The sequence below is a fragment of the Anguilla anguilla genome, chromosome 17, assembly GCF_013347855.1.
Source record: "Anguilla anguilla isolate fAngAng1 chromosome 17, fAngAng1.pri, whole genome shotgun sequence".
Classification (NCBI taxonomy): domain Eukaryota; kingdom Metazoa; phylum Chordata; class Actinopteri; order Anguilliformes; family Anguillidae; genus Anguilla; species Anguilla anguilla.
In genome coordinates this window covers 12,289,113-12,305,478 of record NC_049217.1, presented here as the reverse complement: position 1 = coordinate 12,305,478, position 16,366 = coordinate 12,289,113, and the positions used below count along the sequence as shown (strand labels likewise).

At 43.1% G+C, this 16,366-nt stretch overlaps 2 protein-coding genes across 2 annotated transcripts; one reads left to right on the top strand and one right to left on the bottom strand.

The window, feature by feature from the left end:
- Positions 1-33: 33 nt before the first annotated feature.
- On the bottom strand, positions 34-6,665 carry LOC118217221 (UBA-like domain-containing protein 1). The gene is made up of 3 exons (XM_035399073.1): positions 6,020-6,665; positions 5,525-5,584; positions 34-1,111 (listed from the first exon to the last, which is right to left on the bottom strand). The coding sequence occupies exons 1-3, from the start codon at positions 6,125-6,127 to the stop codon at positions 839-841; spliced, it is 441 nt and encodes a 146-aa protein (XP_035254964.1). The 5' UTR covers positions 6,128-6,665; the 3' UTR covers positions 34-838.
- Positions 6,666-9,221: 2,556 nt separating this feature from the next.
- LOC118216229 (forkhead box protein J1-B-like) lies at positions 9,222-12,134 on the top strand. The gene is made up of 2 exons (XM_035397303.1): positions 9,222-10,254; positions 11,308-12,134. Exons 1-2 carry the CDS (start codon positions 9,703-9,705, stop codon positions 12,055-12,057), a joined length of 1,302 nt encoding a protein of 433 aa, XP_035253194.1. The 5' UTR covers positions 9,222-9,702; the 3' UTR covers positions 12,058-12,134.
- Positions 12,135-16,366: the final 4,232 nt, after the last annotated feature.

Genomic DNA, 16,366 nt, shown 5'->3' with positions numbered 1-16,366 from the left:
AGAGTTTTATACTACAGATGACTTGACAATGCGTTATAATCAGATTTCCAGTATTTTATTAAAACACAAAACAATACAATAATAATCACTTAATCCACAAATATTGTGGAAATAGTATCAATATTTATAAAGGAAGGAAAAGAATCAACTGATAAAAAGAACCATAACAGAACCCTCTGGAGCTGGGATAAGGAGAGAAACATTTCCAAAACAATGCAGTCATCAAAACAAAACCCGCTCTCTACTGTAACAACAAAAAGATGACCCTGTTGATTGTTATTTCCCATATTTGAGTTTTACACGCCTTATTATTTCTTTAATTGCACACTGGGGTGCTGTCAGTCCAGAACTTCCTGTTGAGAACTTCCTGTTGAGGCCCAGGAGGCCCTTCACCTAAAATGTTGGCATGTGTAATGCACAAAAAAACCTTTGAAATGAAAACCCATAAAGAAATATAAATTAATAACCCTTGCTCCTTTCAGGAAATTGAATGGCTATTGAACTTTGAACCTGTGCAGGAAATGATAGAACCTGATTGATTCAGCATGGTCTATGGTCTGCCCAGACTGACTCATAAAAGTCAGGTGACTGCTGAAGGAAGTGGCTTTTCATTGGCTGGTAGGTGGGGAAGTGTCTCCATCTTGCCTCTTATGTTAAGCATGCCTTATTTTAAAATTATTTTAAATTAGGGATATCAATATTTTCTTATCAATTTGTACTTCAGTGCACTGGCATCTTTGAGTGCTGCATTTTGCATTATGTTTCAGTCTGTTGCTCTTCACCCTGCCCCCCCCAACCATGTCCATCAGTGCTTGGTCCAGTTGTCGCCATAGACACCTCATCTCTCCACCTCCATGGCAACGCCTGCCTGCTCTTCAGAGGCCTGCCGGGCGGTGGCAGCAGGCCAGCCAGGAGGGGGCGCCTGTGACAGAGGGGGGTGTTGGGGGGTAAGAGGGCCCAGGGCCCAGCTGTCCTGAGGGGGAGGTGAGGTGGCCGGGGGGGCCACGGGGCTGTTGCCGTGGAAATTCTCAGAGGCCTTGAGGCGAGAGAACATGGCGAGGGCATCGGGGAAGTTTGGGGGTGTCGCTGGCGTGTTGGATGGAGTGCACATCTGCGGGACGAGAGAAGTGTGTGAGAGAGAAGTGTGTAAACGCATTCTTTCTGTGCGTGCTTCCTAAACCTGCCGCAGTCAACTTCGGTCCCACAGTGCCCTAGACACTTGGGCTTTAAGTAAAAACAGAAGAATACATGATGAGGAGAACAGGTCATTCAGCCCACCGAGAGCATAAGAATTCACAGTAGCAGGAATTAAGAGTCCCAAGCCAATGACTTTAAAATACCTCCCTTTGGTGTTAGAAGTTCCGTTTGGGTCACACATTTTCAAGCATGCTAAATTCAGATCAGTGTTCTCCACAACACATGAAGACATCAACCTCTGGCAAAATATATTATTGCTGCTTCAAGATGACTATCGTCCTACCATTAATAAAAAATTAAGCGATGAATGTATGAATTCACTGGATTCCATGAAAAAGGACAGGGTCATCTCCACTTGTGTACCTTATAAATATAGCCTAATGTTTTAATCTACCATTCAATCTACCCATTCATCATTTAGCCTAGAGCAGGAATGTCCAATCAGCTAATTGCACAGCTCTCTCTCTCTCTCTCCCTCTCTGTTTACCACAGATTTGTTTTCATCAAAAGCCTTTTCACTGTATGTTTTTCAGTTCCTCCTGATTGTTGCATCCATTTCCTGTCCCTGCCCAAGAGCACATGACTAGACCCTCAGGGCGCAAGCACCAAAATACACTGAAATACACAAGAGAGCCCTGTTTACAGAGAGAGGGGGGAAAGGCACAGAGGAGAGACAGAGAGAGACACGGAAGGCTAACTTAGCTTTTTTTGCTCATGATGTAGATTGATGTACAGGTTGTTACACCTTCAGTCCCCTGAAGAGCAGCAGGTTGGTTTACCCCCCTACTGCCAGCTGACTCAGGACAAGGCTGGCATTTCCCTTACTCAGAGTGAGAGAGACGCTGAGAAGGCTAAGCAGCACTGGCTTTACACCCCCCCCCCCCCCCAACACACACACACACACACACACACCGATTCCCAGGAAACAAATACATTTGGGGGAGAGATGCCAGTAAAACCTCGCCATTAGCAGAAGTGACTGTATTTTATATTACTCTCGGTCTATTTTAGTTCTTCAGTATCTTTACAATCTACGTTTTTGCACACAATGACGTCACACCCTGCGTTGTAGTACAGTTTTATAGATAAGATTGTTCAATGTTTGTCTCTGTTAAGACTTGGCAATACATTCAGATAAGTCATGCCAATAAGGCACTTTGAACTGAATTAAGAGAGAGGCCCAGACTTGTCAATGGATGCAGAGACCGCGTTAGGTAGCATCGGGTCCTGCTAATCTCCACAGGGCTCTGTCCAACAGTGCACTCACATGACAGGCAAACGGTTCAGGAGCCGGGGGTACAAGCTGGGGTTTGTATTCCAAAAGCAAGCTGGACAGAGCGAATCTGAGCTTCACCACATGGTCCCAGAATCCCATTCATACCCACTGCAAGCACAGCGCTAATCCAGACCGTGTCAGTGACAATTGTGGCTGTAACCCTGGCCTTGCTAGTGCGGACTGTGGCCAGGAGTCCCGTGGGTGAGCATGCTATTGGCTGTAGCATCGCACAGGGAGGGAGATGAGTGCAGGATAGCGGTTGACTGGCTGCCTGCTGTCTAGTATTGAACAACTGCGCATTAAGAGGGAGTCCTTTTGCGCTCCGGCGAATTGATGGATCATGCTGCAGCGATGAGAGGGGCCTACGAATATGACTGACCATTCTAGAGTGGAAGAAAAGACTAAATCTGGACCAGGACTAGGTTTGGGATGAATGTGTAACTGGAACAGGGCTAAGTGAGGGATGAGAGTGTAACTGGAACATGACTAGGTGTGGGATTAGTGTGTAACTGGAACAGGACTAAGTGTGGTATGATGTGACGGTAGGCGATGTAGTCAGTATCAGGTTTTGCCTCCTGCGGTAAAAGCCCGGTCAGCGTGTTCATCAGTCCTCACCAAGGCCCCGCCCAGGTCACATGTGCAGCAGTCAGACCATGAATGAGAGCACTTCCCTTTGGCCCTGCCGCAGTCACACGGCTCAGACCGCCTCATTCAGTATTAAACATCCTGTTACATCACCTCCCCCAGAGTCTGCCTTCAGCAAACACGGAGCTGAACACAAGACCAGAGCGTAGCTCTGTTCTAAAGAGGCATGGGCGTTCAGTACTGAACACACACTGGTGCGGTACCAACGCGGGGTACCAGTGTGTGTTCAGTACTGAACCCCTCGCCTCTTCAGTCAGGCTCAGATGCATTCAGTTATAAAATTTTGCACTGATAGGAAACAAATACAGAGCCAGTTCAGCGCTGGACAAAGAAACTCTTTTCCTGATTTCCTGCGTGGCCTCACAATGGTCTGTGTGTTTATATGGACCACACTGGCACACAGCCAGAGGAGGCTGGGTGGTGGCTGTATGAAAAATGGAAAACCCCAGGGAAATTGATTGGTTAGACATTCCAAGTTTTCATTAAATGGGGGGGGGGGGGGGGGGTTCACTTGCAGCCTGTGACCACAGAACACCACCCCCGTCTGTGATCTTCCCTCAGTGGGACAAATGACTGGTCATCACTGCGTGTGGGCCTTACCTGAGTTTCTCTTTCTTACTCACGACCTCGACCTGTACCAGACACGATAATGAAGTCATAATAAGGCTAACTAATTCAACATAGACTTGCCACGTTACCCACAGACCATCTCTTTTTTCATTTTCATTTTCATCACTTCCTCATGATCTTAAGTTAGGGTTGTCATTCTGGGACTTGGGAGCGCACAGAATATGGAGAGAAAGCAGACCAGTTTTACCATTTTAAACAAGAGAAAGTAACAAACACACTCATACACACACACTTAACAACAACAACAACAACAACAACAACAACGACAACAACGACTTTTAGGCAGTACACATTATTACAAAAGACGTTTTTTTGCAAGTTTAGCACACTAAAGAATGCTGCTGCCAAAACGTTCATGCTTATTGTGCTTCATACATCTATGTAATAAATTATCGGCTTGATTCTTCCAGAGAGTGCTGACTGTGTTTTTCTCTCTATGGCATGAACATAACCAGCAAAACAACTGTAGGTGGTACAATGAGGTGTTTATAGTGCAAACAAAGACCGGGAAGCATAAAGAAAATAAACATGAACTACTATGATATAAACAAGTAACTCAAGTATGAGACATAGGTCACAGTGTCCGAGCTGCAGCTGTGCCATTCATTTGCTATATTTCCTATAGCATTCCACGGGGCGGCTGTAATTTTCCAGTGTTCTTTGAGGTGTATGATGACCCCCACCCCCAACTCAGTCTGAAGTAAATACACATGTTAAACTGACTCACTGATCAAAAAACAGCCCGTTTTAAAACAACATTTCCAAAATACCTGTTAGGGCATCAAAATTAATTTGAGCCATTCTACTAAAGCTTATAAGTGTTTTTTTTTTCTTTCAGTCTAACCATTTGCCTGCTTCATCAGTCCTGTTTTAAAATGTCTCCTTCATTTTTCCTACAGGGTAATACATATGGTGACGCTCAAAAATGCTTGATTAGCTAGAGAGTCCACACACCTTGTTCTCAATGCCTTAATTGGCTGCTGATTAAAAGGAAAACCCAAATACTTGCAGACACTGTGGGCCTCCAGGACTGGAGTTTGACACTCCTGAGCTAGATCCACCAACATTTGCAAAGGAGTAGCATTCCCTGCCCGGGAATAAGCATGTCAGATTATGGATGAATGAATGGATGAGTGGATGGATGATGGATGGATGGATGGAAAATTGCTGTCCACTTGAAGTTTGTATGCTAGGTTTTAAACTATGATTTAACGGTTTTGAAAACATCATGTGAACATCTGCACTTGGAAAAATATGTTCCTCCAGTTACAGTAAGTTACGATAGATTAATTTACAGAATTGATACAAAATAAAATGTTGCTCATTTCTGGAAACGCTATATAAATCATCTTTGAAAAACATGGAAACTATCGGTTGCCTAGCAGCTAGAAAATACACACAAAGCCAGATACGTTTAAAAGGATACTACACAAGTTGAATCTGCTGTTTCAAAATAATGGTCAAGCTTTCAATGATATGCCCTCCTCCACGTGTGTGACACGTAATCAATTCCTCAGTCAAAAAACTATGGTGTAAAAATAAAGTTGATGTACGAGCTTTTGTCGCCCTCGTCCAGTTGTATTCTAGTAGTTTTGCGTGACATGCTTATCTTTTTCCTTCCTCTTTAAACGCAGAATAGAACTTGACTGGCTTTTTAAAAAATTTTGTCAGGGTTGCGCCTACACAATATGGCGGGTACAGTTATAATAGTCACACTAAAATTGCTATTACTCCAGTACTATTGTTATGACAAATAAGACACCAATGTATACTCACCATTTGATGGTGGTGACTGTACGGGATACTGGTTTCCTGGAAAAATGAACTGAGCGCAGTCTAGAGAGAGCCAGACAGGTAATATTATTTACTGCAGAAGAACACTTGAATAAAATAATGTAAGCCTGCAAAAAATGTAGACCAGTCGGTTACACATTTGTCCCTGAATCCAAGCGCAAACGTCGTATGTTTTGTTATATGGTCACTGGACATTACTAGGCTATGTTATTGCATATGCTACAAACTTGAAATTTCCACATTGTGTGGAATCATAAACCTGTGAACCGTAGACAATACAAATTAGGTTTGTCCAATAAACCAGGAACCACCGATGGGCTATTGCATAAAGGCATTCTGAAATTTATACAAATGGACAAGGCTTGCAATAAAACGTGAAATCAAATCGCATAATGATCCTGTAACAAATAGCCGACAGACGCACAAAATACAAAACATAACGCACAGGCTCTACACGTTACAAAACACTAGACATACCTCAAACTGCCAGTGTGCCGCCTGTAGAAGCTGCTTTGCCTGGTCTCCAGCGCAACCAGCGGCCAGAACGAACTGGCTTATCATTAATTGGTGCCTCAGTTCATCCATGTTCGCCGCAGTGTTGTTTTCCCAAGCTTTTTTTTGGTGCTAAACTTGGAAATCCGCACTTAAAGCCAATAGTATTTCACTCTCGTGCGCCGTTTTTACTGCGCGTAAACACGCACAGAAACGTAAACACAACTCACTCCCTCACTCACTTAATCTTTCTCCATTAGGTTTTTCTTCTTTTCTCCGTCACTCCCTTCTCCCTCAGTTATCCACTATCGTCTACTGCTTACTGCTTACACACCAAATATTTACTGTTTCTGCCCCACTGCCCTTAGCAATCTCCTGACTGACAGCTGACGGCAGACAGAGGGAGTGGCGGGGGCATACAGAAGGATTTGTAGGCGCCCAGTGAAATATAGGAACTACGGAGAAAAAAGTGTGACGTTATCATTTTTTTTCTGAGTGTTACTCAGCAAATTGACTTTACGGTCTCCTTTTCGTGTCTTTAAGAAACTGCTAGGCCTGCTTTACGTAAAACGCATAATCTAGTGTCAGCCCTCTTCAAACCATTTGGCTTTCACGAGTGACTCGTGAAAATTGTTCGTCGAAGTAAAAATAGAAAAGAAATGTGTTTATAAGTGTTTAATCATCTGCTAGTTTTATATTTGGCTGCCATATTTCAAATATTACTTTTTTCAAACATATAATAGAGACAGAGTGAGCAGGTGATTTTTCTCATCACCGATGTAGCCCATTGTGGCATAGTCTATTCTACCTCCCTGTTTGCAAATTGCTTTAAAGAATATTTCAAATTAAACGAATGCGAAACGTCCGGTAGATCCATTGTTTTCAAAATAAAAACATGACATGAATTCTAAAGACCTAAAGGTATTTGCAACTTATATCCGTTAGGTGGCAGTATATACACATTTTTTTTATTTTATTTCTCTAACTTTCTTATTGAACGTACATTTTGTTGGTTACTACTTGGTTTTCGAACACATTCCTTCGGAGACACCAACAGTTCAGTGGGAGACACAGAAACATGTCTGCATAACCATATGCAAGTGGCAGTGCTATACGTGCATGTGGCTGAATGATGATAGCAGCAATTAACCAATTAGTACATACAACTGTAGTTAATCGTTCCGGTGGGTTTACTGCTGTAGCGGTTAGAAATTCCGCGGCGTGTGGCACGGAGTGGCGCCAACTTTCAGAGCTACAGCTGCCTAAATAGTAGGCATATGCAACATTTCAGTCTTTGTATAGGCAATAAACACACCATGACTCATACAGAAATGCAGTGTAGGCTAATGCAACGTATGTGTTAAGTAATAAAAATTACATTGAAATGGGAGAGATGTTTTACATAGGCTAGCCTATAAATGTGTGACATTCGCTAACATCAAACTTTAAACTAGGTCTGATCCGCCCCAAATACAGTTAGGCTAGTGAAAGGCAATTGTCTCAAAGCAGTCCTGGTAGAAAAGGCGACGCATGCTAGTTTTAATCTGAGAGTGTTCGGTAGGCAGACACACCTCACACTAGCCTAATCTCAACGTTCGTCGCGTTGTCAATCAAGTACAGTAGGCTAATAGCGGGATCTATTGGCGCGAGTTCTCGGCGCTGTTCCAGAGTTCCTTGCCGCCTCTACAGTGTTATTGCACAATCACAACGTGCCTTTCACCCACTGAGCGCACGTAACAACCAGGTATGTGCCGGTGGAGTTGGGGGCTCCGGAGAGCCCGAGCACCTGCCCTTTTGTCCCTAGTGCCCCTTTGATTTGACAAAAACAATTTCATTCATTTTTTTTTCCTAGTTCGTGTGCAGTTTGCTTTGAGCCCCTGAAAATGTCTCTGCATGCCTCTGCGTAACTAATACGCAGAAACGTTGTTTTAATGAAAGACTAGTTGTCCAAGAAAGCCGACATTCGTTCGTAATTTCTTTACTTAGACATGTACTGCTGTTTTTAAAAGAAAAGATACGACATAATTAAGCTTCATACAGTAAAGTTATATAGCGTAGTCTAAAATACCCTATGCTTTATATGACAACCGTTGTTTCTGCAATGTAGCCTACTGTTAAAGGTTCAGTTTTTTTTATTCTGCAGTTATGATTCCTAGAAGTGATTTGACATTTTGAACATTTAATTCTACATGGACTTTAACCGTTCGTCTTGAATTTATGACATCCAAATGTAACCCAAGATTAGGTCTGCAGATATTTGCGGTATTTTTATATATATCTTTAGACTACAGATTGTATAGGATAACAAATGAGCTGTCAGAAAACCAAGCCTATTTCGGCTGTCTAAATAACAGAGCACAGGAGGCTATATCACTATCACGCAACTTGACAAACAACTCATTGTATGGGGTTTGTCTTACGCAAAAATGTAAACATATAGGCCTAGGTCACAAAATATAGGCCATATAGCCTACAAAATATACAATATAGATATAGCCTATAGCCAAGTTTTGGAACCATTGGACAGACTCCCCAGCCGGCAGGTGACCGACCTTGAACGTTGAAATGTGGCTGAAATAAGGTCAGTTGTTGTTTCAACGTTGAAAAAACGTTGAAACGACGTTCAATGCTAAATGGTTGTAAAAAAAAAAAAAAGGTTAACAAAATACTTATAAATCAACGTTGAAATTTTAACAAGATCTGTACGTTGAATCAACATAATGTCTTAAACAAGGTTCTGCCTTTTAAATTATTACTACTATTATTATTATTATTATTAGGCTATTAATAATAATAATAATTATTATTATTATTATTATTAATAAGCTATTCTATATAATAATACTGTTTATATATATATATATTATATATATATATATAAAATTGATTGTAATTATAAATAAAGTTATATTCTTTAAGTAAGACGTTGAAACAACGTCGCGATATCAACGTTGATTCGCCTTTCAAAATCGAAACAAAATTCAGCAGTGATTCAACCTTGATTCACCCGTTAATAAACGTTGAAATACCCCCGGGTCTGGTCGGATGCTCTTTAGAAAATGTTCAGAAACAGCGCATCTTTCTGTCAAGCAGATTCGCGCCAGTAGAAGTCGGAAAGGTGAAACCTGGATACCAAGGAACCAATCAGCGGCCTCAGACCTATTTAAAGGGCTATTAAAACCCCTTGCGCGCACAAGCAGAGCGCGAAGCCTCCCGCAAAGAACAATCGTTATCCGTGGAATCCTTTTCAGCGACAAGGAATTAATTATTTTTAATAACATCTGAAGATTTTACAGTAAGTTCAAATATGTGAGAGTATCGCATTTTCATGCTGAAAAGTGCTGAAGCGTTAGAGCGAAATTCTGTGGAGAAAGCCAGTTGAATGGATATAAACTTCGTACCTAAAGGCTATTTTCACAATAATGTGATTTAAATGTAAATACGTACGGGGAAATGTTACAGACTAAAAAACCCCGGTATTAACAAAGTTTGCTAATACGCAAGCCAATATCTCTCAATTTTAGATTTACATCGCATAGATATAGCCTATAGGATGGGCTATTTGTTGGTGTAGTTTAACAAATAAAATTAAAAGTGGGATACAGACAAATTTATTTTTTGGACCATCGACTAGGCTATTCTGGATATTTGACCTGTAGCCTATTATAATGCCAGTGCTAACTAGTCCGGATATTGCCGTAAAGTTTAAAGAGAAATGGCTGTCTTTACATCCCGAGGACCGGGACAGCTTTGGCGGCTTGGGAAACCTGGACGACAGTCTCACCAACCTTCAGTGGCTGCAGAACTTTTCCATCCTCACGGCTCAACCGGAGAGGCACTCCACCTCCGGTCATCGCCATTCCCCAAACATGCACCCGACGGACACGGAGTCCCCTTCCAGCCCTCCCGAAGGGGATACAGCTGCGTCGGGTGTGCCGCAGACCTTAGGAAACCACATAACATCCAGCGCCACGGCTAATGCGAGCTCCGGCGATTACCACCAGCAAGCCACAAGGCACGTTTACCACCATCACGTCATTCGACATTCCGAAGAGATAGACTACAAGACAAACCACCGGGTGAAACCACCTTACTCCTACGCCACACTTATTTGCATGGCCATGCGAGCGAGCAAAAAAACCAAGATCACCCTGTCCGCCATCTACAACTGGATCACGGAGAACTTCTGTTACTACCGACACGCGGAGCCCAGCTGGCAGGTGTGTGACTTGACCTCTTTAATTATGAATGAGCAGTCAGGGCGAGTTTAGATGCGGGGGGTGAAAGGTGGATTAAGGTGGAGTGGGGTGGTGTATCCGCACCTGTAAGCATCATCCCCGCGCCCGTCTCTCTGATGCCATCTGAAGCGACACTCCTGTTAAGAATTACACGCTAAGTGTAAAATGTGCTTTGTTACCTAATTGAAGGAGTCTGTTCTCATTTGTCAGTGGGCTTTAACAAATTGAATAGGATATTTGTGAGTTTCTCAAGTGCCAGTTTGCCGCCTAATTGTTTCTCTTGTAAATAATATACAAGCAACTCCAGGCATGAATACACTGAAGTCTGAATGGATCATGTGAATTTCAGCATGAACACATCTTAGGGGAGAGAAGAGGAAATTAGTCTACGGTCACTTTTCAATCTAACTGCAATCCACTTTGTCCTAAAATTTGCACAGTGCAATTAAGAAAGTGTTCCCTCTTTCCATACTCAAAAAACCATTATGGTTTTGCCAGTCACTGAAATGAACACAAAGTTCTTAAATTGCACGAGTTCCTGTTCCCTATGGCTCTTAAGTGGGACCTTGAGACTCAGATAATGAGGTTCCGCTTGGGGGACCCCTCTCTTACTGCAACTGGGGAGGACAGCTTTAGAAAGTTGTTAACCAAAACATAGCATTAGCAAAGTTTGCTTCACTGCCACTGCCCTGCACACCAGGACTGTCTCAATATAGCACAGCATACCTACTGCCGAAGAACATGTTCGAGAATCCACTGATCTATCCATGCAACATGTGCCTGTGGTGAAATTATTCCTTTCAGGCAATTTTACATTTTCATTGTGAGAGAGAAAGCTAGGATGATGTTCTCACCTGACCGATTTAGCTTTAAACTATAACATTGTTCCCTCAGTCTCTTCAAATTAAAGTCTTCTCTTTTTTTGATCTGTCTTTGTCTCTTTGTCAACTTGCCTATTTCTGCTTAAAATAATATTATTCACTCTCAATCTCTTGCTGTCTGTCTGTTTGTCTGTTTCTTTCTCTCTCCTGACAGAACTCCATTCGCCACAACCTGTCACTCAATAAGTGCTTCATGAAGGTGGCCAGAACAAAGGATGAACCCGGCAAAGGTGGGTTTTGGAAAATTGACCCTCAGTACGCCGACATGTTTGTGGACGGGGTGTTTAAGCGCAGGAGGACCCACGTCGCAACTCACACTGCCCCCCAGAGGCGGCAGGGCAAGACGGCACCCCAGCACGGCCGCAGACGCAAGCACACCTCCCAAAAGTGGGTTGCGGGAACCCCCCTGCTGACACCCCAGCCCGAAGGGAGCGAGGCTTCGGAGGGTGTCCTGGACTGGACCTCCGGATTCGAGGACATTGTTTCCTGCAGCAGCAGCAGCGGTAACTTCGAAGACCTGGATATCAACATGGCCCTGAATGCCTTGGGCTGCGGGGTTGAAATCTCCCTGCAAGGGCACCCCCTGGGGGCTGGGGGGAGGTGGTGCAGTGGGGGAGGGACCCTGGGGGCCGAGCCAGCCTGCAAGTACTCGGAGGTGAGCGACTCTGTGGGGGAACACCTCTGCCTACAGCAAGGCGTGGCCCAAACACACCCACCTTCCCACCCACTGCAGTACAAGGAGCTGACCTCATTCCCCCAGAAGCAGCCACACCCCTGGGAGGAGTCAAGGGAGGAGCTCCAGCCCATTGCCTTAGCTACAGACCAGTCCTTCGGCTGCTATGAGGGGTTCTTCACAGAGACGGTACCCTGGGAGGGGGCATGGGGTCTTACCTGTGACCTTTGACCTCTCCACATACCCTGCCCCCTTTCGAAGGTCAGGAGACCTCACAGTTTCTATTGTGCTATGTTAGCATCACAAACGCTGACAAAAAACTGCTTTTTCCCCTTTCTTGTCTTCTATTTTGTCACATCTAACACGTTTTGCAATGTTAATGTCAATATTAGTTACTGATTAAAACTTGTAGGAAAATAATTAGTCATTAGACTCAAACGGTACAGGCAAAGAAGATGGTACTTTTGAAGTACTGGAAGGGAACAATGCCTGTGGACTCCATATTAAACTGGGTGTGAGAGGGTTAGGAGGAGCATGTAAGTAAATTAGAAAAACCCTCATAGACGGCAGGGTGGAACTCAAGCCTCCTGCTTCAGTGGTTGTTAAATTATGCATGGAGATTTAGGTAAGGGATCCTTTTCTCCAAAGAAGGGGCTGGTAGGTCCCGGAGATGTAAATGGTAAGACAATAAAAACATGGTCTGCAGGCCCGTTTGCGGCCCAGAACCTCCCTGTTTACCTGCCGATTCACATGACTTCACTCAGGACCAATGTTTTTGTTATTAGCGCTACTTAATTGCTGATCTGTATATTTGTAATTGCAAATTAAGCATGCTGTTTACAGGGTGTGTAAAGCAGAATGTGTATGTGCTGGCGAATCTTGACGCAACTTTCATACAACAACAATAAGACAAGGGAACCACAAACACTAACCCACATTTATTAGTACTTTAGGACAAGTCTTGCAATATGTTTTTGCTTATAAATTGAGCTGGATCTCTCATTGATCCACAGGATGACTACAGATCTTACAACTCTACAGCTTTTGTTTGGTTTAGTCATTGGGCTCTCATGATACTGGGTTGGACCATGAGCACGATATCTCTAATATGATACGCCTAGATAAAAGGCCTTTCATTTTCTGTATTTTGTTCTACTTGGTCGTTTGTGGAAAGGCTGAGGGGAACATTATGTTGACAGGACTGAATTTTGATGATCATTAAAAAAAGCAAAGCACTTAGTGTCAAAAATGTGTGGCTCAAAGATCTTTGGAAAGATTCTGCTGCTAATTTATTTTAACAAAAAAAATATAGCACTTTTTTTGTAGAATACCTTCCAGATTCACTTAAGGGAATAAAAAGTGACTTTTCCACAGATTGGTGGTGTGCAGCTTTTTTTCAGCATGTTTGAAAACTGCCTCACTGTGAGGTCATGCTCAGAAGGACAATTTATTGGCCTTAAGATGAAATGGAACAAAATTCTGTTGAGCTGTGTGAGGTCATAAAAACTGTGACCACATCCTAGGCTGCGACGATGAAATAGCCAGCCATGCAATGAGCTGTCGGCGACTCCCTCATTTTATCCGATCCTGAATTTGGAACGCCTGATCATAACGGTAGTTTCCTACCATCACTGCAATATCTTCCTTCAATTAGCTGCAGCTTCCTTCTGCTGCTGCTGAGAACTGCGCAGCTGACTGAGATCACAGGCATCACACCTAACAGACAAGACAATATTGAAGGTGTGACCTCCCTCTCTTTCAGCTGGCCCCCTACACTCTCAGAATAAAAGGTACAATGCTTGTGACTGAGGTGGCACCCCATTGGTACTTAAAATGTCACCCCTAGCCATGTGTTTGATAATTAATTTTACCTTTATGCGTGTAATAATTACTTTATTGTACCTTTTGGAAATTTGTTCCTTAAAGAACCAAAAAGTACCCCCACTGTACCTTTATTTCTGAGACTGAACTACACACACAGTACCCGTCTCTCTGTCCTATATATGCCAATGCATTGTAATGTGCCCTGTGTAATGGAATCTGACAAATAAACGAATAAATTAGATTGTACTTGATCATAATAATCATAATTATCATAAATCACCATCCGGTCTAATAATAAGGCCAATAATCTGTGAACCTGCCTACTGCCTGTAGGTTTTCTAAAATGGCAATGAAAATATTTCTGAAAAGAAGCATCATAAAGGTCATGGTCAAAAAGCAAGGCTATAATCCCCCCTGCCCTCGAACACAATGTGTATTGTTGGAGGGAATATCACCTTCCTCCCTGTCTACCTTGATCCTGGTGTCAATGGAAAAACACTTACAGAAAAGGACAAACACACGCTTACATTACAGACCATTGTGAAGTTCCACACACGCACACACGTGCACACAGATGGCCTTTCAGTAACCTTTCAGAAGTGTTTTATAACAATAGAACACTGCACACAAAGATAATGCCAGCAGAACTGCATTACAATATACGTTCTGCAGAGGACAGTCTGCACGTTCCAGTTAAGCTTCTTTTTACTAATACATTTTTTAAAACTGGTCATACATGAATGATATTACCCATATATCATATGCAGCAAATCTTCACTGGATTCAATCCTGCAACCCCCAAGTAAGAAAGCTGGGCCTGAAGCATCACTTCAGTGGGGGGAGTGGCACTGCGTTTTGAGAAGCACTGCGAGCCACAGCCACTTCCTGGTGCTTGTGCCACAAAAAGAGAAATACTTCTGAGAGGGGAGAGCAGAAGATAAAGTGTGTAAATGAAGGAGAGAGATAGGGAGAGAGAGATGGAGGGGAAGGCGGGTGGAGGACGAGAGTGGAAAAAGAGAAAGATTGGGGGGGTCCCTCAATTACTGAGTCACTCTTCTCTGACTTGCTCGCACCCAAACACTTGGTTTCCTTGGTAACAGAGTGCCATTTTTTTTCAGTTAACTGTTCCCTCTTTTCCCTGAGTGAGCAGTAAAGGCTGTCTGGAATAGTTCTGAGGAGGTGAGGGGTGGGCAGTGGATCTACTGTATTAGTACTGCACAGTATCTACGTAGTGGTCATAGTTATAATGAAAGTAAGACCACCACATAAGACCACATAGAAAATGGGTGTTTTTTTGTTGTACATTTTTGTGCTATTTCCTGAGCTCAAATATATAGTGCATGCTTTCTTTCAGTCAATGCATGCATTTTATCCATAAAATAAAATCCACATGATACAAACATACAGTATATACATTAAAGAGCTTGTGCATACTCTTATACACATAGGCTACATTCAGATCTTAATGAACAATTCTGATGTTTTTACTCAGATTCAATTTTTTTGTCTGATACTGCAAAGGTGGTGGAGTGATCTATTTAGACTGGCTACCCTATTTTTGTACACTTTCTCAAAAGGAAGTCCATCCTAAAAGTTCCTGGCCAGTATCCTGTTCAAAGTATAACCAAACAGGAAGCAGCAGCTTTGTCTGACAGTGAAAGAGAAGAAGTAATGCTTGGTAGGAAGGCCTATGCTAACTGTATGTAAGAAGCAGCAGCAGACTGCTGTGTTGATTGCTTGCCAAGTAATGACTTCAGCGACAGAATAAATTTATGCTCAACAGTTATGGCCAAATCGAAGGAGCCTTTGAATAAACAGGAAGTGTCAAGTGGGTTAAATACACACAGTTGTACCTGGAAGCTGGACCTGAACTGTTGATATGTGAGGGAGATGAGACACCTGCCCGGAAGAGGGGGGGGTGGGGGGGTGGAGAGAGAGAGAGAGAGCACAAACAGCAGGCTCTGCTGAAGAGCTCTTGTTCACAGAGGGCTTCATTAAAAGTGATTAGATCTGCAGGGACTGCACCTGTCCCAGGTAAGATGTGTATCTACAGCCTCCATCTGCCTGTGAGTCCCCTGGGTGGGGGAGGCACAGGGGACGACCTCCCCTCCCCCCAGCTCTGGAGCACAGGCTATCTGCTCATTTAGAGAGCTGTGAAGAGCAGGGAGGCACGGTACATATTATCATACATATATATATGTATATATATATATATATACACACACACGGACACGCATGGACACACAGACACATGCATGCACACGCGCACATACACATACACACACACACACACACACACACAAACACACACACCCACGCACACACATACACAAACACATATACATGAACGCACGCACACACGCATGCACACACATACACACAGATGCTACAGACAGCCAGCACGTGTGGTGACAGAGAACTGTGGGTAGAGGAGAGAACACCTTTAATAACACCCGGCCATGGTGTGTTGTTTAAAGAGATTGGAAAAATGGCGGTGCTCTTCGGTTAACAGCCCTGTAGCCTAGAACCAAGATTACTGATACAAGCAGTAAGTAAGGCACTGCTCTGTAAACTCACGCAATATTCCTCTGCTACTAGACGTGGAAGGAGAAGGAAAAAGAGTTAAAGGGGTTTTAAATAATGTTAAAAATAAGAGGAATAGTAAGGCCTGATGTTGCCTGATTTTATCCCATAAAGAAAAATGGAAGTTGTTAAA